This window comes from Octodon degus, unplaced genomic scaffold (assembly GCF_000260255.1).
Source record: "Octodon degus isolate 3935 unplaced genomic scaffold, OctDeg1.0 scaffold00003, whole genome shotgun sequence".
Classification (NCBI taxonomy): domain Eukaryota; kingdom Metazoa; phylum Chordata; class Mammalia; order Rodentia; family Octodontidae; genus Octodon; species Octodon degus.
In genome coordinates, this window is record NW_004524579.1 from 12,301,628 (window position 1) to 12,326,963 (window position 25,336).

Below are 25,336 nucleotides of genomic sequence, written 5' to 3' on the forward strand. Positions count from 1 at the left end.
AATGTGTTAATTATTGAAACTGTCCTACCAATTTGATTTGAAACTGTCTCATTGCTATTTGTTTCTCAATGAAATTATGGGAAAAAAAGATGAAATTTTAATATTTTATCATTATTATTCATCACATTATTTGTGATAAAGACTTTCATCAGTATACATGTGAAACAACAGAAAAACAAATGACACTATTTTGATAAAAAGAATGGTTATCTTTGAGGTAAAGGAAAGAGGTAAGAAATAGGACGGAAGGTATGGTATTTTCAATAGCTCACCAAGATGCACATTTGTAATTGTGTGCACTTTTCCGTACTTGTGTCACACTTTAATAAAAAGGGTTCATTTAAAAAGGCAAAACAACAACAACAACAACAACAACAACAAAAAACCATAAGGAGAAATGTTGATATCACCAATAGGGCTCGCTAAGTAAGTTTTATTTGTTAATACTAGCAGTGGCCCTTACAACTAAGAACAGGCTCCCGGTGATTACATCGATATCGTCCAGTGTGCGTGTTAACAGGGCCAGTTTCTAGTGGAATTTTCCACTTAGGAGTGATCAGGTCTGATTTCAGCCCACAGGAGATGCTTTTGCAGGGAACTTCCTGTTTGCTGCTTCCATTGACTGGAGGAGACAGCTTCCCTGTACCTTTCCCCAAACCCTGGGGAATACCTCTGGTACTTCTATAAGTGAGTTTGGCTAATTTGATCCCTATATTCAAATACCTTTTCAGATTAGAGGATTCATCTGTGAAATACACTCAAGAAGGCTGAAATTCACCAGTTTAGTCTATTAGAGAAATAAGACAAGTGAATCAAATAGGATTAGCCCTCCCAGTGATTTAACTAGGTATTTCTCACAAATAATAAAGAACAAATTCCTTTCATTCTGTTGAGGGTAAACAGAATCAGGAAGGTTCAAGGTCTCTATTGGGAAGTAGCAGCTCCTTCTGGATGCCAGTTCTGAACAAAATGACAGTCTGGATTTCTTTTGTTGAGGGTGCTAAACACAGCCTTTCCATCAAAAGACAGTAATTCCTTGTTTAAGTGAAATCTTACACTGGATTATCAAGCATTTGTCTAGATGTTTTAAAGTAGCCACATAAATTTGCCTCCACTATTTGCCAATCCTGTCATTTTGGAATGAAGTCTTCACTCACCACCTGGATGAATCATAAGAGGCATTCTTACAACCTAAGGAATTAAAAATGAAGTTACAAATTGGGATTGTTTTAGAGGGTCAATCTCAGTCTTCTTTGGCAAAATTCTTTCCCCATATTTGTAAGTGTAATCAGTCTACCTGTAACCAAATGCTATCTGTTAAAACAACTTAGTGGTCTTTACCACTTCCCACAGCACAGGGTCATTTCTTGATCTTGTCACAGTTTGGGACAGTTCAGCTGAGAAGGCTGGGTGGCAAAGTCCTCTTTCTATACAGTGACTTGGCAACCAAGCACCTTCTGGGCTCTGCTGCAGTCTGGGGTTTATTGTAGTCCCGACTCCTCTGCACCTGGGTACAAGCAGGAGAAAAGGAGCGGTCAGTTGTGTGGGCTGCTATGGCCAGGCCTGGGGCTCTCTTCCCTGGCACCCACATTCTGTGAGTTGGCACTCAGCTATCAGCAGGGGTCCTGCAGTCCCTGTGCCCAGGCGGAAAAGGGAGAGGAGTTGCCAAATGTGTGTCTTTGCCTGGGCTACCTCAGGACTCTCAGATGATAGAAACTATATTTTGCCAACATGAAGATATTGCAAATTTCCTCAGGGGTCTTGGTCCATGGAAAGGATGTAGATCATAGTGGTAGAAAGCATGATTTTTATTTTATTTATTTTTTAAATTTTTTATATTTTATTGAGAAAGAAGTAGCAGTGAGACAGTTTCAAAACAGGTTAGTAGGACAGTTACAATAATTAATACATTGCATATTGTTGTCTTTGTAGTAGTTATAGTACAAGATGCAGGTATGATATCTTGTCTAAACACTACTAGTTCAAACTTTCTTCTCATTGAGCTAAGAGAAAGTAGCTGTATATCTGTTATTTTGTACCCACACACACACACACACACACACACATATGTAATTTTTTCACTACATAATGGGCCTTCATCTATACCTCTTTTTTATTTACTTTTGTCAGAGATGGGTATTCCATTGCCATTCATATATTGTAGGTGCATGAATTCAGCAAACTAATCCAATATGGTGCAGTAGTCTGTAACAGTAGTGGGTATTTTCATTTTATGTATTTGGTACAGGGTCTCACTATGCAGCTTGAACTCGTAGTGATCCTCCTGTTTTCAGCCTCCCCACCGCTGGGATTAAAGGCGTGTGCCACCATGCCTGGACTCCCTGCCTGTCTCAGGAAGCCGTGGGGGCAGGGCCCGTGTGGCATGTGGGACCAGCGATCGAACCCTGGTCCCTGCACTTGACCAAGCAAGTGCTTAGTCTGCTGAGCTATCTTCTCGGTCCTAGAGCATGATTTTAAAACAAACTCCTGGAGTCCAAATTGAAGCTCTACCACTTGCTTCATTTAGTCATTCAGTAAACATTTTTTCAGCTGAACTGAAAAAAAAAAGTTCTCTATCTGATCTCTTCATATTCAAAATAAAACACACCAAAGAAAAAATTATGATCTACATCCTTTCCATGGACAAGACCCCCTTGTGTTGATGCTGAGCAAGAAGCTTAGTCCCTATGTGTCAGTTTTCTTATCTGTAAACTAGACAATAATAGAACAGAAGAGTCCATGTCAGAACCAAATGACTTACTATGACTACATATGTAAAAGATTGGTTGGAAGAAAATAAATAGGTTGGTTAAATGAAAACAAAATGAGACTAACAACAAAGATACCTAATTTTTTCTTTGGTGTGTTTTATTTTGAATATGAAGAGATCAGATAGAGAACTTTTTTTTTTCAGTTCAGCTGAAAAAATGTTTACTGAATGACTATAATCTGTAATATGCCAGTATGACCATAAACTACATATACTTTTCATCGATTCAAAAGAAACAGTACATTTTCCTCACAAAACTGTCTTTTATACTCCGTGACTCTTAATCCACAGTCACACTGGCATCATGATTTTGTCACTTTACAGATCTGTAGCTTCCTGAGTCCCTCCAGGTAAAGAATGGAAAGTGGCATTCATTAAGTGTCCAGAGGGCTGCTGCTTCTCCCCATCCATGTCTTCTGGGTCCTGACAATGCTAGTCCCCTAGTGGACGTCGTACCTGTCCCCTTGGTAACCAATTTGTATCCACTTTATTTGTGCTAGCATATGGCCTCTTCAGGCTATGATTCACAGTTTAGAATAGCTTGACTTTTTTTAACAACACATGAGGGCAACTCAAGGAACTTTATAGGAAGTCCTGCCTGGAGGAGCCACCTGACACTGCTCTTTCTCTTACAGCTGGATGATTGTACCCTGCAGCTCTCGCACAATGGCACCTACTTGGACCTGGAGGCCACCCTAGCAGAGCAGCGGGATGAGTTGGAAGGCTTCCAGGATGACGCTGGGTAAGGCTCGCCATTGTCCCTGCTGTCTGGCCCCCACTTCCCAGGAAATAGGGAGACTTTGAGGCCTTAAAATACTTAGGAGAAGCCACCATAACTTTGCCCTTCTTTGCAGTCAGGGTCACATAAGAAGGGCCATGTAAATAATGGGTGATTATGGATCCTTTTATATTTTGAAGGACTTTTCTTGAATACTGTACTTGGGAGAGGGAGCCTGTCTGAGAAACATTTCTGGCATAGTTTAATCAAGCACATGGTATTTATCTGATGAATTATTTTCCATCCAAGTATGTATGACAATTGAATCAATATTTTCCAGATTTTCATGGATTGACAGTGTTTTAAAACATTGTTTCTAGTAATTTACTAGGTCTTTCATTTTACTAGCAGATGGCCTACTAAATTGTTTTATACTCTATCATCCTTTCTACTCATTACAGTGGAGAAAATGGTTATTAATTATATCAATTAACAGGAAATTATTTTTAAGCTAACTTTAGATTGCTTAATACTTCAGATTGCTGTGAATTATGCCAAATTGGGCAATTCTTATATTTGTTTGGTTATTAAAATGGCCCCCATATGGTGTCGCTTCCTCTCTTTCTGCTCCTCATCCATTTGAATCAAGTATATCTGATTTCATCACCTTGTTCCTTAGACCTTCACAGCCTCCCTGATGGGTCCCAAATAATGCTCAGCTGTATTAATTTGGTGATTAATCTCCTCCCCCCAAATCTTTGAAGCTGTCTCACCTAAGTAAAAAGTATAGCTAGGTGACTATTATGTGAGAGTAATGATTGTACCGGCATTGGTCAAATAAAGGGTACAAATTACAGCCTTCTTCATGTTGCTTTTCTGTAACTCTCTGACTACAGTGGGTCCTGATGTCTTCCTGGGTTTTGTCCCAAGTTCTAGTCATTGCTCCTCTTTTGTTCTTCCCTAACTCCCCCAAATCCAAACTATGCCTGTCTGAATGTCCAGCATCCAGTGTTCTGTCAACATCATATAGCATATAGTGAATATCGGTAGTCGCATGGATGGCAGAGTTCCAGAATGGGTTTCTACCAAGCATGGCCACGAGCACCAGGAATGGCCCTAGCAGAATCCAGCGAGGTCCCCTGCGGATGCCAGAGTGGTGTTAGGGCCACAGCAACAGTGTATGGGCAAAGGCTGCAAACAGGAGAGGGGTTTCTCAAGCCACACCAGATGCTACTCACCATCATTTTAAAAGAATGACATTATTAAGATTGATAGACTTGGGTGAACCTCATTACAATAGTTTTTACCTTTCATCTGACAATGGTACCCCTTTAAGGTGTCAGCATGTAGACTGAGTAACAGGCTAAGCAGACGCTTCATGACTCACTGAACAAGATGACCCCAGGAGTGTTATAAGTAAATCATTGTCAACTTGAAAACTATCTTCAGTGGTGTCGTGCTTGAAGACCTTGTCCTGTTTGATTTTGTCTTCTTTCTTACCAAAACTTTAATGATTTGGAGATAGCTTCTCAGAAAAAAATGCTATTAGGTATCAGTGTAAGAAAGTAGAGTGAAGAGGAAAATAACACTTATGGAGCATCCACCATGCCAGGTGTTATTCTGATACTTTATTTATAGTAGTATTGTTTAACAGTTACTTTTTGCAATAGTCATGTAATTGAATTTTATTGTCTCTGTTTTACATCAGAGAAAAGTAAGCACCAGAATTAAATTGCACATCTGGGGTGGCAGAGCCAGTAGGCAATGAGCCAGGTTTGAGCAGGGGTAGGATTGATTCCCAGGTGTGTACTTGTCTGCTACCCCAGAGGCTTCTAGGTGAAGGCATTTCAGGGTCTATATAGCCAGTTCAGTGGTGTGAGGTTGGTTTTTGCAAAGATATCAATCCTGGCCCAAAACTCCACTTCCAGTGTATGTAACACCCAGCCATGCTGCAGAGTGGCTTCAAGGAAGACACCTGTGCTGCTGTCACCCATCACTGACACTGCAGCTTGTGTCCAGAGGCTGGAACTGTCTACATGGCTGTTCCTAGGGTCCTGTAACAGGTTTTCCAGAGTAGATCCTGGTGTTACTTTTTGACTTTGCTCCTTCCTGAGGCCTCACCTAACCTTGGGTCCAGCTAAGAGTTAGATCCTGGGATCCCATTTCTGTACCCCAATAAGAATAAAATATGTATGTAGTGATGAGAAAAGGGAAGGTGCTCAAGACATGGAAACTGTACATGGTGGAAGTAGCTCAAAAGATGGCAGTTGTACATTTGACAAACATGCCTCCAACTCAGAGTGAGGTTGTATACCTGTGAAGGGTGTTCATTCACCCACACTTTGTCCAGAAGACTGTGAAGGACTTGCCTCTACTGATGATCTGTGTGTGTGTGTGTGTGTGTGTGTGTGTGTGTGTATGTGGTGTCTGTCCCTGGCCTTCATTACAAAAGACAAATCAGGGTGGCATTGCACTGGACAATCCTGTTATCCCTGGATTAGTTGTCATCCTTGAACACTGGAGGCACAGGGAGGTCCCTGGGTGTTGATTTCCAGGTGGCGGTAGGCTGAGCCCCTGCCATACAGGTATAAGGCCCCTGAACACTGTCATTTGTGCTGAGGGTCCCTCCTAGTTCTCCTAAGGGTGTGATATTTGGCAAAGTGTGTGTACTTGTAAACTCATGTCTCCCATGATTGGGAATTAAGCTATAATTATTTCCTAGTTAAGACTTATCCTTTTAAGGTGTGAAAATACCAAGTAAAAATTATTTTTGTTCTTGATTTTTCTGAATAAATTATAGGAAAGTATCTGTTACTATCGTGACCATCTAATGAAGCTGTATGAAAAATTATGCTGAGTTTTCATACGGTGTGCTCCGATTGAGTTGCCTTGCTAGTGGCGTGTGTTCCTTTGTTCCTGTTTGTTTCTCTGCTCTTTTATGCCAAGACTAAAAATTAACTCACTTGTTTAGAATTATCACTAAGGCTGCAGCTAATCACAGAAGGGGAGCCAGACCTTCAAAAGTGGAAGGACAAAGTAATTAACATGCGAACAAAATAGAGAAAGGTCTGCTCACGGCCTTCTGAGGCCAGGAAAATGAGCGAGGACAGCACAGTGTGGCAGAAGCGGGAGCCTCAAACCCCTGAGTATTCCTGGCCCTGTTACCGCATGGCTGGGAACAAAGCATTTTACTTCTGTTAGAAATTTATAAAATACAGACATTTATAAAATTTAGTTATAAAATAAAGACAATAGTAGTCAATCCCCATGTGAGCAGGAGTTCAGACAGGGCCTCGGGCACCCCAGGACAGCAGTGTGGCATAGAGGTTAGGGAGATGGGCGCTGTGGTTTGTGTCATGGCTGTTTGACCATGAGGGGGGCTAACCTCCCCTCTCTGAATCTCAAATTTCTTATAAATGCAAATAATATAATCATGGCATGGCCTCCTGAGGGTGCTGCAAGGTAAAATGCGATGATGTGTGTCTAAAATATTAGGCTAGTTGCCAGCACAGAACCCACATTCTCAAAAAAAGTGGCTGTAGTCAGAATTTAGCCAGAATTTGGGACCCTGATATATTGAAATGGGAGCCAGTGGGTTTTAGGCCTGGAGGATTCTGAGCAGCTCAGACACTGAGATTTTAAGAAAACTATGGAAGAGGCTTTTGCCCACAGGCTGAGCAGGGCCAGAGCACCCTGCCTTCTGTCCATCACCACCCCAGGGCCTCTGGAAGGAAACCGATGTAAGTCACTTTCCCCGGAACTATGTCATAGGGAAAGTGGGCTTACCATGAATGGAAATAGTGTTTCGGATGGGTGGAAGAGATATGGTTAGGGAATGTGGCTTTAGACCAGAGTGGGCCTGAGAAGCACAGTGTTTCAGGGACAGTGTAGCTGCAGGACATGCGCATGCATTCCCAGGTGCTCCTCCTTTTCTGCTCAGCATGACCCCCCGCCCTTTGCCTGTGCTGGAGAGTCAGGGTTGGCTCATGCATCTGCCTCTCTTACCTGCTTCAGGGCCTGGGGATCTTCCCACTTGTAGGCCCCCATTCTGGTGAGGGGCTGGTGGCTCAGAAGATGGGGATGGATGGATATGTAGCCAAGAAACCTAGGAGAAAGCAGGCCTTGCAGGGTGGGCATGGGGCCTCCTGCCAGCTTTGCAATGGACCTGCTTAGAGAATTGCAGGTGTTTGGGATCTACTGTCATTTGACTTTCAGACAGCTAACTGCTCTGGCTCTCTCGGGCCTAGGACCCCTGTGTGTGTGGTTCATGAATGCCTGAAGTTTCTGCACTTTGTGGGTAAGTGGGTAGAGCAAAATTTCAGTGTCTTCCCCCGAATTCCCAAAGAGGTCTTTGCCCTTGTGATGTCAAGCTTGAAGACCAGTCGCCTCCTCTAAGGATCTAATATAAAAGTTAACCGTATCTGGTCACATATTTGTCTGGGTTCCTTGGCCTGTAGGACTGGGAGATGGAAAATCATCTTTGAACATAAGTCTGAAAGCCAGCTGAACCTGAAAGACCAAACCAAGAAGGCCGCCAAGCTCTACGTTAAGAAAAAGATTCTTCTGGTGGCTGGAAAGCTAGCTAGGTTCCACTGAGGTTGCAGGCATGTTCAGAGAGGTGTGTGGCATCCTCTTGTCTTCCACATGCTGTGTGAGGCTCTGCATGTGGAGCCCCAACACCTGCCCTGGGTGAGCCGGAGAGGAACTGGGCCTTTCAACAGGAGCTGTTGGGGTGAGCTCAGCGCAGTGCTGCATGGGGTGGCCCAGAGCCTCTGCATGCCGGTTCTGGGCATTTTAGGCCACTTGCCCCATAATACTCTGGAAGGATACTGCTTAAAATGCTGATATCTAGGTTATGGCTTCAGGAGGTTTGGACTGGGAACTGAGAATCTTGTTTTTGAAAGGCCGGTCTCAGGTGGTTGGATGTTTGATTAGGGACTCTGGCAAGAGTTCTCAGTCTTGGGGAATTTTGCAGTTACCCCTGTCCATGTGCAGCCTGCGTGAGGCCCATGAAATCAGAATGTGGGGTGGGCCCAGGCGGCAGGGTTTTTAAAGCTCTCCCCAGGTGAATCCAACATGCAGCAGTTGCGAACCAGTATCCTGTATGAAGGAGAGGGACGTTCTGCCCAAGTTGCAGAGTACCAGAAGGGACGAGCGAGCACCATGCTGCACATGTGGTGGCCTCAGAGAGGCGCTCAGTGCCTCTAGATGCCAGACTGGACAAAGACAGCACCAGGAAGAAGGGGGGACTGAGCTGGGCTGCAAGGTGTGGGGTGGAGTCAGACAAAAGAAATGACCTCAATGAGGGGGCCTTCTGGGAATTCCTTAAGTAAAGAGAGGTGCCTATTAAGACATGGATGGAAAAGAGGGAAGGGGTTGGGGTGGGCAGGAATGATGTGAGCACTGAGGATGGGGGTAAGAAGAGAGTGACCTCATGAGCACAAGCCTGGTGGCTGTGGACAGGGACCTGGAGCAGGGCGGGGGGGAGGGGAGGGGCTTGGAGCCGAGGTCTGTCTTGTGTAGAGGGAAGGGGGAAGGTGGAGCTGGCATGTGACATTAGGTGGAGGTTATGCAGCTGGGGAGCGCTTGGAGAAGCAGTGAAGCTGCACAGTGGGATCCTTTCTGGGGGAGGTACTTGTACTTGTTAATGTGAGGTCATGGCAAGCCACAGTCAGGGGTGTGGGGTGGCCGGAGTGGAAGGCTGGCTTGGGACCCCAGCGAGATGCATCAAGGACTAGAGAGTTCGAGAGCAGTTCCTTAGAGAAGGGAGCTACTGAATCTGGGTGTCTCATTCATCCCCGAGGGGCAGCTGCAGTGTGAGGCAATGTGACCAGGTCTGGCAGTAGAGGCCAAAGAGTTTGCAGTTTCCAAGGCGGCAGCATCTAGGTGACCCAGTGACACCGTAACCAAGCACTGTGCTTCAGTGAGTAGTTGAGCTCAGCCGCTGTAACAGTGAACCCAGGCAAAAATGGCTTAGATTTTTCATAAGTATATTTTAATCATGAACAAGTGGATATAAAGTAAGTCACAGACAGAAAATATTTGTAAGACACATTTGTGCCAAAGGTCAGATATCCAAAGTAGCCAAAGAAATCCCAGAACTCAATAAGAAAATAAAAAGCCTGATTTCAAAATGAGGAAAAGATCTGAACACCGCACTAAAGATACCCAGATGGAAAATAAGCAGCCGGAGAGACGCTCACCACCATCCTTCCATTTCTGAGGAATTGCTAAGTCAAAACAAGACTTCAATATACACTGGTCAGAATGACTGAAGCGCCAAGCCCTACCAACATGAAATGCTGGGGAGGAAGCAAAATGACTTTATTCACTCCTGGTGGGGATGCAAAGTGACATAGGCGCTTTGGAGGACAGTGTGGTCATTTCTTACGAAGTGAAGCAGATTAGCTTTCTGATTCGGCAGTCATGTTCCTGGGTTAAAACCAAATGAGTCGAAAACTTACACCTGCACAAAAACTTGTATATAGATGTTTGTAGCAGCAGTGCTCCTAGTAGCTAAAGCTTGGAAACAACCAAAATATCCTGCAGTAGGTGAATAAACCATGGTATATCCACAAGATGAGGATTTATTATTCAGTGATGAAAAGAACTGAGCAGTTGTTCTAGAAAACACATGGAGGAAACAAATCCATATTGTGAGCTGTGGAAAAGCTGTGTACTGTATGAGTGTAATCATATGACTTTCTGAGAAAGGCAAGAATAGGGAGACAGAAAAAAGATCAGTGGTGGCCAGAGATCAGAGAAGTGGGGGGATGGATGGGGGAGACAAAGAGGCGGTTCATGGGCTTCTTAGGGAATGTGCCTCGCCATATTGTGGGACGCAGAACATCCATTTCTGAGATCCGTTTAAAGCAGGGTGAATCCTAATATAAAATGTGGGCTTAATAATTGGTTCACCTATTGTAACAAATGTAATCACACTAGTGTAGGATTTTTTTTTTCCAAGTAGCATTTTTTAATAGAAAAACATTTTTAAGGCAACTCAGTCTAGAGACTTGGAAATCTATGCTCACAGGGTTAGGAACATTATAAGAATTTTACCCAAGTTTCATTGCAGTGATAAAGATAAAACAACAATAAACAACCTCAATCTTTCTACTAACATATCAAATCTGCCCTTCGAGCACGGTTAAGAGTTTTATGTCCTCATTTCAGGAGAAGCAGTGTATTAATGCAGCGTTTCCCTAAGTGAGTGCCTTGTGAGCCTTTGAGGTGCTCTACAAATGAGCTCCCTGGTCAGAAGACCTGTGCGGTCATCTCGCACAGCGCCCACATCCTGTGCAGCTGTGACCCGTGTGGTTCACTGTCCAGAGTGCAGACTGGCAGGCTGGCTGTCCCCATGGAGCTGAACTATCTTCATGGCCTTTACCTTGCTGAAGACTTCATAGAATTCACACTTGCAAAAGCAGGCTTTAGAAAATGCTGCAGGAAGTAATTCACACTCTTCCCTACCCATGTTATAATTTGCACTGACAGGTTAGAGATACAGTCCCAGTGATTGGTTGATAAAGTCTGTGTGGGTCCAGTCTGGGGTCACCTTGGTGGTAAATGGTGCTTTGGAGCCTGGTGCCCAGTAGCTCTGGGATATTGGGCTCTGTGGGAGGCTGGAGTGGCCTTGCTGGCAGCAAATAAGACTAATCAGCTCTCAGAGTTGGGCAAGGCTACCAGCAGGAGCCAGCACTGTCCTGCATTATGGCAGCAGTGTCTAGCCCAGGCCTTTCCTGCCAAAGGCCCCTCTCTGTCTCCTCTCACCCACCCTCAACCTTACCTTCATTTCTAAAAGGAAAGGGTCTTCTTTGACCTCCAAAAGCTGATCAATTTAACATGAGAAAATTTCCTCTCAAATCACTCTTTCTCCCCTCCTGCCACAGGAAAACTCAGTCCCACAACCTGTTGGGAACCAGAGAAAGGCTGGACATAAAACATCTAACTTGAGGGACTCCTCAGAACCCAGCTAGACAGGACCCAGGTCTTGCTCATCTAATGCAGAATGTTGCATGTGCAATCTTCAGCATTGTTTGGCTTTTAATTCATCATCCATAAGAAAGTGTTCTTCCTGGGATAGGCAGTGGTTGATTTCTTGCGAAGACTCCTGGATGAAGACTGTGGACACATCTTCAATGCCAGACCTGGGTTAGGACTGGGTCTGCAGGATGTTAATAAAACTGTGTGAAGGGGCAGAGAGGTGTATGGGGAGTTTCTCTACTTTTCATGCAAATTTCTTTTGTAAGCCTAAAATCACTCTAAAAAAATAGTGGAAGATTGATCAGTTTTAAGGACATTATGTTGATTTTATGATGCTTCCAAGAACCCAGGTCTATTTAGCTTTCTATTTTGCCATTCTTAGAGTCTGGCTCTTCCATGCATTGTCATAGTTACATTACAGCTACTCCTCCCTCTAGCATCACATCAAGGCAGGAAGGCATGTATTGTTTAGGGTACAGCTTTCTCTTTTATAAACAAGAAATCCCAAAATATGGCAGTTATAGTACATATACTTCTTGTATAAGAGTCCAAGGGATCCTAACTCTGGGCCTAGGGTAGCTGCTTTAGTTCTTATTGTTTTACCTAGCTCCTAGGAAGAAAGAAAGAGACAAAGACAATACATGCTTATTCCCTGTGGACCTGACCTGTACTCACATGTGATTGGCCAGTCCTCAGGCTATGGTCACATGATGCATTGTGGGCTGTGTTCAGCCAATCTTTTCCCTCCATTACTGTGAGCTACTAGACCCATCTCTGATGGGAAGGGTGGAGAGTAAATGTTAGTGCTGGTTGAATTTACCCTCTTTATAGAATTTTCTGGAAGCTCCACCAGTAATTTCCACCTGTAGCTCACGGATAAGAACTATGCTATAGGGAGAAATGTACATTGTCACCCTCCCCCAAAAAGTTATGTTCTTTTTATCATGCAGAAAGGGTACACAGGAGTTTGTATTAACCAACAGTAGTTGGCTGAGCAAGGAGAGAAATTTCACAGAATGGGCAGTGGAGGACACTGTGGCGAGAAAGAGATTCAGGGTGTGCTTGAGAGAGCAGAGGAGATGAGGAGGGGCCACAGGATTGCTAGGGAGCTGCGCTGGGTTGATTTTTTTTTTTTTTTTTTTTTGTACCAGGGATTGAACTCAACCTTGTGCTTGCCAGGCAGGTGCTTAGATAAGTAGATCTTTTTTTTTTTTTTTTTTTTGGCTGGCTCAGGATGCCTTAAGGGCAGGTCTGGTTAAACATGAGGATCTGGAGATCAAACCACAGTATCCTGAGCCTGACTGCCTTCACTTAAGCAGGCACTTGAACAACTGAGCTAATGGGCAGGCCCCCATGTGGCTGGGTTGAACAAAACCTTTTCCTTCGGGAAGACTTGAAGGAATGTGAGATAGGATGTTGGAGACCTCACAACACCCACAGAAATTAACTAAATGGCTCATAGACCACAATGTAAGAGCTACAACTACAAAAGTCTTAGAAGACAATTGTTAGTCTCCATGATCTTGGATGAGGCAACAGTCTCTTAGGTGGGATAACGAAACACAAATGACAGAAGAAAAAAACACATTATACTTCAAAAACATTGAAGTGTTAGCCAGGTCCTGTGGTGCATGCTTAGACTTCTAGTGCTCTGGGAGGCTGAGGCAGGAAGATGGTAAGTTACAGCCCAACCTGGGCAATGCTGAGACTTAACAAGATGCCGTGTCAAAGTAAAAAAGGGCTGGAGGTGTAGCTTAATGTGAAGGCCCAAGGTTCAATTTCTAATGCTGTGAAAAATAATAAAATAAGAACAAACTTAAAAAAAATTCATCTCAAAAGACATAATAAAGTCAAAACATAAGCCAGAGTATGGGAGCAAATATCTGTGAGTTATATATCCATTGAAAGAATTATATCCAGAATGTATAAAGACTACTTGCAACTCAATAATAAAAAGGTAACCAACCCAGTTAAGAAAGGGAGAGAAGTTTGGAAATACATTTCTCCAAACAAAACCAGGCAAATGGCCAATAAGCACATGAAAGGGAAAGAGAATAGGAAAGAGGAAGTTGAGAGGAGTGGCACAGTGAGTAAAGGCAGACCAGGATGAAGAAGAACGTGTACGGAGGGACAGACGACAGCCAGCCATGGGGACAGAAGAGAGAAGGGGAAGAAGTGGCTGAGAGAGCCACACACTAAGCCATTATTGGCAAGAACATTGCTTAACATCTGGAGTTTGTCAACTGCCAAGTGTGTCGCTACCATGTTAGTTGCACTGACTGAATCCCCAGTCCCCAGGGCAAAGTCAAGATTGTTATCCCACTTTGCAGACGAGAAAGCTGAGGCTTAGGTTAAGCAATGTGTTGAAGATCACAAGGCAGCATCAGAGTCTATTTTCTGCCACCAGAGTCTACAGGAAAGACCAGACTGTCTGGAGATGAATGTAATGGTAGCTGGCTCTGAACATGAGGCAGAGTGCTGGTTGGGTGACCAAGACTCTTTATTCTGGCATGACTGCTAAGGGGGCCCTAGTCCCTGCTTCTGCAGGATTATTAAACACATATTTCTGCCTTTGACTGAAATAAGAGGTTACTTCTAGTGTGATTGGAGAAATAATGGGAGTGGGTAGGAGAACAGGTCTACCGTTTGTTGCTAAAAGGGATCAAGCTTTTGGTTCTTTAAAAATTTTTCAATTTATTTATTTATTTGGTACAGGGTCTTGCTATGTAGCTCAGACTCATAGTGATCCTCCTGTTTCAGCCTCCCTAGTGCTGGGATTGCAGATGTGAGCTACCATGCATGATTTCAGTAGCCAGCATGGTGCCGGCACAGCATGTGGTACTGGGGATCAAACCTGGGTCCTTGTGCTTGCCAGGCAGGCGCTTAAATGGCTGAGCTATCTCTCCAGATAAGCTTTTAGTTCTGAATAATTCACAGCCATGTAAATCTTGGTTCCTGTTGTGATGGGGTCTTGCTTTTATCCCAATACTGTTGCAAAGTATGCTCTCGAGAGACAGGGATAGAATGGAAGTACTGGTTTTCCTGAGTTTTCATTGGTTAGCACATTCCCACTGGCTCACTTACTGGTGGTACATGTACGTACTACCAAATGGATGTAATCACTTATTTTATTTTTTGCTAATAGAATTAATAAAAAACTGGCTGATAGGACAGTCATGCATGTACCACTGATGGTTCAGGCTGCCTGGCAGAGAGGCATACAGTTATGACCCCTCTGTGAATGTGCTAAACCAGATCTTTTCCCCCAAGGTCATAGGCACCACGGTAGGAGAAACCTGTATTTTCCAAGAAGCTAGGGAATTGTGGGAAGGTTAGCGGTAGCCCCAGTATGTCCCTGGCACAAGTGCTGTGATTGAAGTCTCCTTGAATTGTGCATCTGGTTTAGATAGTTCTGTCGCTGGGGTAGCGTTGGCCTTGGGTGTGTGCTGCGGATACAGCAACTGAGCTCAGGAGCTGGCCATGGTTTCCCTGCTGTGGCTCTGCTGATAAGAGAGGAATCTGATTCTCTCTGGGCAGTTTCAGGTCACACTGAATTGCCTTTGTCACTGGGTCATGTGGATTCTGGCAAGTGGAGCATTTCACCCTGCTGCACAAGGGTAGCTTAGAGGGGAGGCGGCTGTGAAGCCACTTCTAGGGGCCAGTCTTGGGGAGCACGGACCACAAGAGTGCTGGGAATGGGCACCCAGCAACAGTTTCCCACTGATTGCATTTCTAGGATGTGAAATTTCCACAGAGTGACATATCAAAGTTGGTAGCGGGGTTCTCCAGAGCAACAGGATCAGTAGGCCAGCTCCTCACCTGTCCATCAGTCAATCTGATCTATCTATCTAGGAGTGGATTTATTTGTAAGAAACTGGCTGGTGCATATTTTGAGAGTGGCAAATGGGAGATTTCTGAGTTTGAAAGCTGCAGGACAATCTGCACCACAACTGGGTAGGATTTGTATTCTTGTCTTAGTGCAGCACGTATTCTGTACCTGTTCAGGCCATAATAGGCACCAGTAAATGTGCAGACGAAGGAATGAAGAGAGGTAGCTGTATGAAGGTGACAAGCGTGGACTCTGTGGGGGTCAGCCTGCCTGAACTGAGTTGAGACTGTCACTTTCTGTGACTTCAACTGCGTTTTACTTTTCTGGGCCTCCGTTTTCATATCTTTAAAATGGCTACAAGGTTATCTATCTCTGGAATTTTGTGAAGACTGTTTAAAGTACTCATCTGGCCTATGATAAATGGTCCATAACACTTTAACTACTATGATAATTGTGTAGTAACTACTCTGAGCCAAAGCTGACGTGGTATCTCATTGAAGATGATTATGCCAAATAATATATGATCATTTAATTTTCCTCTAAAAGTGTGTGACCTTAAAACAGAAGCAATGGGCCTATTTATTGATAAAATTGTTTTTAGAGAGATGTGATTATTTTCTTTACAGAAGCCAAAAAAGCAAAAAGACCTAGAATCAGTGATGCTGTTGAGATGGTTTGTAAAAACAAGTAAAAAAATAACGAACTTCCTCTAATATGTCTGAAGTGACCAATTAGAAAATATCATGGTAGAGTGAGGGAAGCTGCCAGATATAAAGGGAGCTTATAATTAATGTTCACAGACTATTTGTATCCATCTTGACTGTTTAAGAATTACGTATGTGCAAGGGATATTGACTTCCTGTCATTACTCTTTAACACTTAGGGTAAACATTATTTGGCTCTTGTGTCAACTTTTTGTCACTGTGACAAGGCACCTGTTATAGTCTGTGGCCGTCCCCCCACAGCTTCATGCAGCAATGAGAGGTAGGGTTTTCAGAGCTGGTTGAATCTAGAGTTTGTGATTTATTCATGCTAGAATTAATGGTGTGAGTGCTACACTCACCCTGGGGCAGGTAGCCTGCATACCATATAAGGGACAGGAAGAGGCTTGGTCCTGCTGTCTGTCTCTTGTTGCTTTTGCTGTCTTCTGTCACTGTGAACTGTTGCCCCTCTGAAAGCCACCATGCCTTAGAGCCAGTTAATTATGGACTGAAACCTCTACAAACTGTGAGCTAAATAAGCCTTTCCTTCTTTAACCTTGAATGTGCAGTATTTTGTCTTAGCAATGAGAAGATAGTAACTAACACGGTACCTGAGAAAAACATAGGAAGAACAATTTGTTTAGACTCACAATTGCAGAGGCTTCAGCACATGTTTGACTGGTTCCATTGTTTTTCTAAGTAGGTGCTTTAGACCACTGAGCCATCTCACCAGCCCCTGGTTCCATTGTTTTTGAGCCAGCGGTGAGACAGACCCTCATGACAGAACGCTGTAGTGGGATATAGCTGCTCGCCTCATCAAGGCTATGTGTGTGTGTGTGTGTGGGGGGGGGAACAAGAGAATCAGAGAGGAAGAAACTGGGGACAAAATATAGTCTTCAATGGCATGTCCCTATGTCGTGCTTCCTTCAACTAAGGCCCTGTCTCCTATTTCTGTCACCTTGCAATAATGCCATTAAGGGATGTAACTCTGGGTAGAGCACTTGTCTAGCATACTTATGGCCCTGGTTCAATTCCTAGGACAAAAAAAAGCATCAAATTGTGAAACCATCAGTGCATTGATCCACTGATGAAGTCAGAGCCCTCATGATCCTGTCAATTCCCCAAGACCTTTGAGCTGGTAACCGAGCCTTCAACACAACGAGCCTTGGAGGAGTGGCACTGGAGATCCCAACTGTTAATGGTCCTGCAGTGTTACTTGTGCATATTGCATCTTTCAGTTTGCCAAGAATTTTTTAAGTTTGCACATCTTAGTTTTTTAAGTGTACCTTTTTGTTAGGTTTTAATACCAGTTCCCTGGAAACTGGAATTTCTTTTTCTTAATCCCCTCCAAGGCCTCAGCTGGTTTCTTCCTTTACACGAAGCCTTGGGATCAGGGCCTCATTGCTGGCCTGCTCACCCCACCAGCAGAGGTGTAGTAACCAGTGGTCCCCTGGGAACCTGCAGCTGAACTGGGTCAGCATGAGGCCGGGTGTAGGTGGCCCACTGGGGGATGGCTGCTGCTCTCTTTGGGGGGCTCTGGTTCTTACTTTTGAGTGCTGCTTCTTGGCTCCAGTGCACACCCTCAGCCTGCTTGCACAGATGCTTCATCCTGCTGGTGCAGAGTTGGAGGGCAAAAGTGTGTGCTCTTGATTCTCCTGGAGATGCATGTCGCACTGGCTTTCTTCCTATGAACTCGGCTGTTGTCACTGTCAGAGGAGCTTGGGACCTTGCTGTCGCTAAGGATGGCTGTGGTTCTTTTCAGGGTAGCTCTGGTGCTTACCTTGAGCATCGCTTCCTGGTTCCAGGGTACATTCTTCATCTCCCTGGCACAGGCATTCTGGCTCTCACTGCTGACCTTTGGGCCTTCCTAGTGCAGGTCTATTTATTTTATTTTTTATGTATTTAGTACAGGGTCTACAGGGTCTCACCACACAGCTTGGACTCATAGTAATCGTCCTGTTATCAGCTTCCCAAGTGCTGGGATTATAGGCGTGCACCACCAGCATGGCAGGCTAGGGATTGAACCTGGTTCCTGCACCTGCCTAAGCAGGTGCTTTAATTGCTGAGCTATCTGGCTGGCTGCAGTGCAGATCTTGGTACAGACTGGTATGTGACATTGTGGTGGGCTCTAGACCTGCAGTTGGACTTGTGTAGTATATTACCATGGAATCCAGGCCTTCAGCTGGATTGACTATTGGGTCTCTAGCGTATGGACAGATTGTTTTGCACTTTTTTGAAATTAACTCTTTGGGTGAATATTATAAAATAATCCTATAAATTATGTGTCCTATATTAAATCTTTTTTATTTTTTTGTATTCAATGCAGGGTCTACAGGGTCTCACTGCACAGCTCAGACTTGTAGTGATTCTCCTGCTTTCAGTTTCCCAAGTACTGGGATTACAGGCATGGACCACCATGCCTGATCTCAATTGTCGGCTCAGTGTGCCCCGGGGGCGGGGCTGGCAGGCAAGCTGGGGATCAAAGCCTGGTCCCTGCGTCTGCCTAAGCAAGTACTTCAATCCGCTGAGTTATCTGGCTGGCCCATCCTATATTAAATCTTTTCCTTTGTAGATTGACTACAACACTAATCCACCTTCATGGCTTTTGGCTCCTTGTTACACACAGGTTTTTTAAATTGTAGAATTTAGTAAATAGGGACATAGACTATTGATGCAGGAGACTGGGCATGCTTTCAGCATTGGGGAGGCTGAAACAGGAGGACCACTATGAGTCTGAGCTGCATAGTGAGACGCTGTACCAAATACATAAATTAAAAAAAAAGAATATTGAGGCAGAAGAAATAAGTATGAAAAAATAGGCTTTTTAAATTTTATGCAGTTTTAAATTCCATCAATATTTAGTATATTGGGACCTATTGCTTGGTACTTCAGCACACAATTTCAGGAACTATGAGCCCTTCAGAACAACAGGTCTTCTGTGGCTTCCTCAGAAATGCCTTCTCAATTTTATGCAAGGGCTTGGCATTTCAGTGTGCCTGCCCTGCATGCTTCCTGCAGGAGCAGAGTTTTGTGGGAAGACAAGCACCACTTAGGATGCGACTGTGCAGTGTCTGAAGATCTAACGAGTGGGGGTCCGGGGACCACCTCCCAAGTTCTGCAGAGCTTGCGCTTCCAGAAGTGCTGTCCCTCATGCCGTCTCAGGCTTTCCTCCTGCGCAGCCATAACACACACTTCATCTGCTGTTCATGCAGTATTTACTGCTGCCCTGGAACTGTCGATGTGCATTACAGATGTCTCCAGGGTGAGGGACGGAGTTCGTGTTTCTAATAGTGGGGTGGGCCCCAGAGGGGCTATATTGCTTCTTTGCTCCCAGTGTGGTCCCCATCAAGGTCACGCCCTTGATGGCTGCTGCCCCCACTCCCCAAAGCCTTTCTTGTCAAGTCAACTGAAAAGCAGTTAAATAATTAAATTCAACGTGCTTAATTGTAGCTTTTTTCTTAGCATGATCGTAAGAGTTTAGTATGATCGTAAGAGTTAAAGATGTCATTAGCATTTTTAAGAATAACATTTTGCAGAAATCCTTGTTTATAAAAATCTCAAAACTGTCTTTTGCAGATAGATCATGTGTTGTATATTTGTTTTTAACTTTTGGGGACTAATGCCTGGTACAATCCTGTGAAACAAGGAAATCAGAGTCTCACTGCAATTTGAAGGGAGTCTGAGCGTAGATTCTTCACCCACGAGCACCTGGTGGCTGGAGGCTGCAGCTTACTTTTTTGAACTTTGCAACTGTTTTTGTTTTTTCCTTTAAAGAAATTTTTAAAAAGCTTTCAATAATACATGCTCCTCTAATCTTGTCTTAAGAATAAAACATAACTGATATAGTTATTATTGTGAGTTCCTAGCTACAGCGCTGGCAGTGAGCCTTGGGGAGTGCTGTGTCTCCTTCCTTCTAATACACTGCAGGACCAAAAAGCAGGAGGGCACTGCCAGGTTCTCCTACACACTGATGCTGGGTAGGCAGAGGAGGATGGGACAGGGAATCCAGCCACAGAGAGACCCACCATGCTACCCGGTGCCGTGCTGGCTCCTGGCTGTGTTTAACGTCTCTTCCCTGGCTTCCCTGTGTATTTAAGCTTCAAAGCCCTTGTTATCTGTAGATACCTGGAACTCCTGCTTCTGCTCTCCTCCCAGCTGCTCTCTGCTCCAGTCCTCTGCATGAAGCTAGGCCCCAGCAGGAGTGGTGTGGGGAAGGTCTCTTCCTTTTCTTTTTCTTGAGAAATGAAGTGAGAAGGAAGCAAAGTGGCACAAATTGGCATAGTTGCTAATAAAGTAGTTATAAAGATTCTTTGATTGACTCCTGTCTTTCTGTGAGAATAGAAAAAAGTGACAACAGCCTTGAATTGATGCACAGCAGAGCAGCTCTTTTCATTTGCCCAAGATGTGTTCCCATTTTGTATATAAAAATAATAAAAATAGCCCTGGGAATGGTCAAGCAGATTGTGTTGTTACATTTCAGGCATTTCACTTCACAGGCCCACATTTAAAAATTTTCCCAACATGGTCAGTCGTGACTACCAGCAAACTCTGTGGATGGAATGAGTTGATGGGTCTTGGCAATAGCGTGTACGTGCCCATCCAACAAAATCCAACTTTTCGTGTTTCGTTTTTTTTTTTTGAAGCTCAGTGCAGTTACATTATTTCAGGATAGAGTCTTGCTCTGTTTAGGCCCCTGCTTATTGGGAACCTCTTTTGGGTGGATATGTCAGAAACTTCTTGCTGATTGACAGCACCAACGGTATCTTTGCTGACGTCTCTGACACTTCGCTGTTTTTCTCCTTTCTCCCTCAGGCGGGGCAAGAAGCACAGCATCATCCTGAGGACACAGCTGTCTGTGAGGGTCCACGCTTGCATTGGTGAGTGCCATCTGTGTCAGGGAATGTTCGCTGTTCACTCTCAGCAGTCACACAGGAGGAGGAATGTCTTGCTGTAGTGGTCAAGCGCTCACCTGGGGCCAGGCCCTTAAAGACGTAGTGAAGCCATTTCTAGCAATAATTTTTAAAGACCTGTGTCTTGCTGGTTTCCTTTATTCTTTGGGTAATGATGTAAGGGCATGAGGTAAGACAGACTGCTGTGGAGGTTTTTTTGGCAGTGGTGGAGAGATGGGGCTCTTCTTGGGATGTCACCTCGGTGTGCCTCTGGCCTGTTCAGGTGAGCCTTCCCATGCCTCCTGGTGGTTATGAGCAGCTGCTGTGGGGATGTGGTGTCCAAGTGTGCTCCAGTGATTGAAAGGAAATCTTGGGCCCATGAAGGGTGGAGGCACATGTGGAGGTGGAGCAAACCAGTGTAAGGAAGCGGAATGGGTTGCTTGCTGTGAGTTAGGGATACCACTGAGGCCGTTCCTAGAGACACTGGTTTCTCTATTTATAGACCCCAGTTCAACAGCAGCACACTGATTACTTATGCTAATAGACAACCTCATGTGAATGATCTCTAACACTGTGGCCTGGTTTCCTCCTGGCACTGGGCCAAGTTGAAGCAAGAATGTAATAATAAAAAAAAAGAACTAAAATTCACTTTGTGCACGTAAGTATTTCATATCTGTGTCATTTTACTTTCATTTAGTATTTTCTGTGGTTGTCATTCAGGCCTCTCATTAGAAGGATATAAATCATCCTGTTGAACACTACCTAGTCTGCATCTGGAGTGTGGTTTTATGAGTGGAGTGGAAGGAATGGGTCTGGGTTCCACCTCTTCCTTCTCCTCCTCCTCTTCCTCTTCCTCCTCCTCCTCCTCCTCCTCCTCCTCCTCTTCCTCCTCTCTGTTGGAAACCAGGGGTGGGGTGAGGAGCATCTGGATGTGGAGAGAAATCTGTGTCATTTTACTGCATTTTGTATGAACTTTGAGGTATTGAGTGTCTTGAGTGACAACCTTTTTCTCACTCATTGGCCACAGAGTGATTCCATAGTTGACTTGGGACTGGTGTGTCCGGGTTGTGGAAGGGTCTACACTATTTCTAGAAACACAGTAAGGTCTGTAGGACCTCAGCAAATAATAACCATTCTACCTTACAACTGCTAGTGGCGCTGAGTGACTGTAACCCCTAGAAGGACCTGGATTATATTTCAGTCAGTTTGCCTTTTCTGACCTGTTTCATATTTTCACATATTTCATATATATCAGTGTTATCTCCCTAAAGAAAAAGCCTATGGCCATCACATTAGATAAACTTTCCTCTACCTTCATCCTAAATCTAGAACAAATTCAGGCACATAACATGGCTTCACACTGTGCATGTTCACATTGAGGTATAGATAATAGCCACTGGAGATTTAGGATGTAAGAGTAAAGAATAGGAAGCAGTGGAAAGCAGACTTAACAAAAGTGGGCCACATCAAACTCTGAATGAATTAAACTGTTTTTAGGAAAACGCTATTGCAGTGTGTATTCACGTATGTCAGAGGTTTTTCATATTATTGATTTATTGCATTAACTTCTGTATTTTGTAGCTTGGTGTAATAGTTAAAAAACACGTTTTTCTCTTGGCATACTGATCACTTGGACACCTGAGTTCACAGTGAGGCCACTCCTGCCTTCCTACCCCAGGGATGCAAGTGGTTGCAACCATAACCATTGCATTGGCTCCCAAAGCTCTTTATGTCAATTGCACTGGTTTGTGGAAATCACACAGTGTAATGAAATGGTACCTGTAGATTTCATAAACTCATGAAATATACATTTCAACAGTTGCTAGTTCTTTGAAAATTCATAGACTGTTTTGGAAAAGATTCAAAGTTAGTCATTAGAAAGGCATTTATTGCCATGTAAGTGGGTTATGAAAGCCATAAAAGGCAGAGAAATATCATAAAATTGTAGAATTCTGCGCTTCACAAGGGTCTTCATTCTTGCTTAACATCAAAGAAACTGAGATCGAAAACCGTAGACTGTTGTCACAAGAGACCGTCCATAGGAACTGTGGTTGGTGACGCTTCCTCAGAGAACTCTTTGTGCTTCATCCTAGGTACATCATGATATTTGGTCACCGTAGCTATCAGTTAAAAATAGTGTTAAGATGCGTATGTATTGTTTTTAGAGGATTTTCTCCTTTAATCAGCTTTTTACTATCAATTGCCTTGAGCCTGAGTATGTCATGTGAGAGGGGTTGACTATGTAAATTAACACCCAAGAAAGCAGTTTTCCTTTGTATTAAAAACCAACCCTCTTTTTTTTTTTTTTCACTCCATTTTCGACTGTTGGCAAGATCTGGAGTAGATTTATTGTAACAGCACTAAATAATATCCTTTGGTTATGTATAGAAAATGGAATGTATGCAGCATGTTTATGAAGTGCCTCCACCCCTTGTGATATAGTCCTTCCCTTTCCAAGCAGCAACATTAGATGTCCTTTCTTTGTATTAAAAAAAAAAAAAAAATACAATCTGAATTCGATAAAGGGGAAACAGAAGTTTTTACATCAGTTGAGCCCTTGTTTCTTTTTATAATTATTTCTTCTGTCTTCTGTGTGAGAGAGGTGAATTGCTATAGGCTTTGGACAGAACAGCTGCTGCATGGGCCTAGTATTATGTGCAACACTTCGAAGACTTGATTTTTCACCTACAGTTGGCCTGCAAAGATCCAGAATCAGGATTTGCCTAAAACACTATCAATCCCTCCAAAAAGTTTCCCTCACCCTATACTGTCTTCCCTTTCATTCCTGTCTTTATTAAGTATAAGGATGTTTAGGATCCAGGACTACACGGTGATGAATTGGAGATGACATACCCTTGGACTTCTCCAGTGTTAACTCTGGAACCTTGCGCCCGTCGGGATGCAAGCAGAGTGGAGCCTTCATGCTCGGCCGCCCAGCAAACCTCATGGAAATGAAGGCCGCGGGGGCTCTGCTTTGATGGTCACAGCCAGCAGCTGAGACAGGTCTTTTTGATAATGCAGTGGTTCTGATGCATTTGGCAGGAGGTTGGAATGAGATTTTGGTACAGAGAGAAACCCTAGGCTTTTGTACCTTTATGCTCCTGTCTATTGTAATTTTTTTCTCTGTATGTTTTAACATGAACACTCGATACACCATATTGTAGCAAACAATGTATGGCTTGCTTGCTTTATCTTACAGACCCCTAAAGACATAAAATTATTGATGGTCTTATTGTGAGCATGAACTTACAGATATGAATAAAAACTTCTGATAGGCAAGAGAAGTCTGTATTTTATGAAGTTAGCAGGAGAAAAAAGTGTTTTAATCCCTGCCAGTGATCCTATTTGACAACAAAAAAATAGTCAGAGGGCCAGCTGGCTTTGATGACTAGATCTCATCATCATCATGAGGTAAAACCAGGCCAAAGGATTGTTGGGCAAAGAATTGAAGCTAGGGTGATTGGAAAAAAAAAAGTCAAAGTTGTTAGGATCCTAAAATTAATGTCTGAATATTTTCTATGTGGTGACTCAGAAGGCATTTTTTAAAAGAAGGCATTTTTATTTGCCTTCAAATCTCTGTGCTTCCATTTTCTGAAGCCGATCCTGTCTCTCATTAAGAGAATAAATCCTGTTAACTAATTCTCTGGGATCCTGAGGACCTGTGGCTTATCAGGATTCAGAACTGTGTTACAAGAAAAGGTTACAGAAAAGGGTAGAATTTGGCTAATGGCTCGAAAGTTCTATTGAGACTCTCAGCCATGAAAGAACAGCTTGGTGCAAGGCCCTTAGCGGTGTTTTCTCAAAGGCTATGTGGTGGTAAGTTCTGTCCCTGAAACCAGAGATGAGACTTGGAGAAGCCGAGGAGGTGGCTGAAGTAGAGCTAGTCTTTTTGCTTAGGAATCAAATCACAAGGAAAAAGAGCAGTTCTAAAGAAAATAAAGGAATGAAAGGAGGCTGCTTCATCCATCATGCAGAAAAGAATTTCTGGTTTTGAAATTCAGTTTTCAACAACAGAGACTTTGTCAGAAAGAGGCATCAGTACTTTATTTGCCAAGTATTTTCTTCTTGCAAACTAAAGTGTGCAGCTATGTGCTTTGCATTTCAGTGCTTTTAAGGCAAAGAAGTTAATTGCAAATGGAGCACCTCTTCAATAGGAGCCTTCTAGCGCAAGAGTAACTGAGGGGCCACATTTCATGTGCCTGTGGATTGAGGGGAGGTGGCTCTCCAGGGCAAGGCGATCACCAGGAGCCTGAGTCTGTGTGTAGTGTTAGTGGAAAATGACTGGGAATTAGTTCATTGCTGGTGATGGAGGTGGTGCATATGTGTACACGGTGCGGGGTAGCCGCAGAGGCCTAGGTGTGCGTCTTCCTGCAGAGGCCCCACATGACCGGCCATGGCCTCAATACAAGACCAATTTGGGTTGAAGTCCTGAGCCTGGAGGTT

The 25,336-nt window shown here is 43.8% G+C and overlaps 1 protein-coding gene across 1 annotated transcript in view; it reads left to right on the forward strand.

The window, feature by feature from the left end:
* The window catches only part of Fhod3 (formin homology 2 domain containing 3), a 514,361-nt gene that overhangs the window by 69,508 nt on the left and 419,517 nt on the right, over positions 1–25,336 (forward strand). Inside the window, exons 2-3 of the mRNA XM_023714409.1 lie at positions 3,406–3,512; positions 20,817–20,881. Of these exons, the coding sequence (XP_023570177.1) occupies positions 3,406–3,512; positions 20,817–20,881 (172 nt within the window). The remainder of the gene's footprint in view (positions 1–3,405; positions 3,513–20,816; positions 20,882–25,336) is intronic.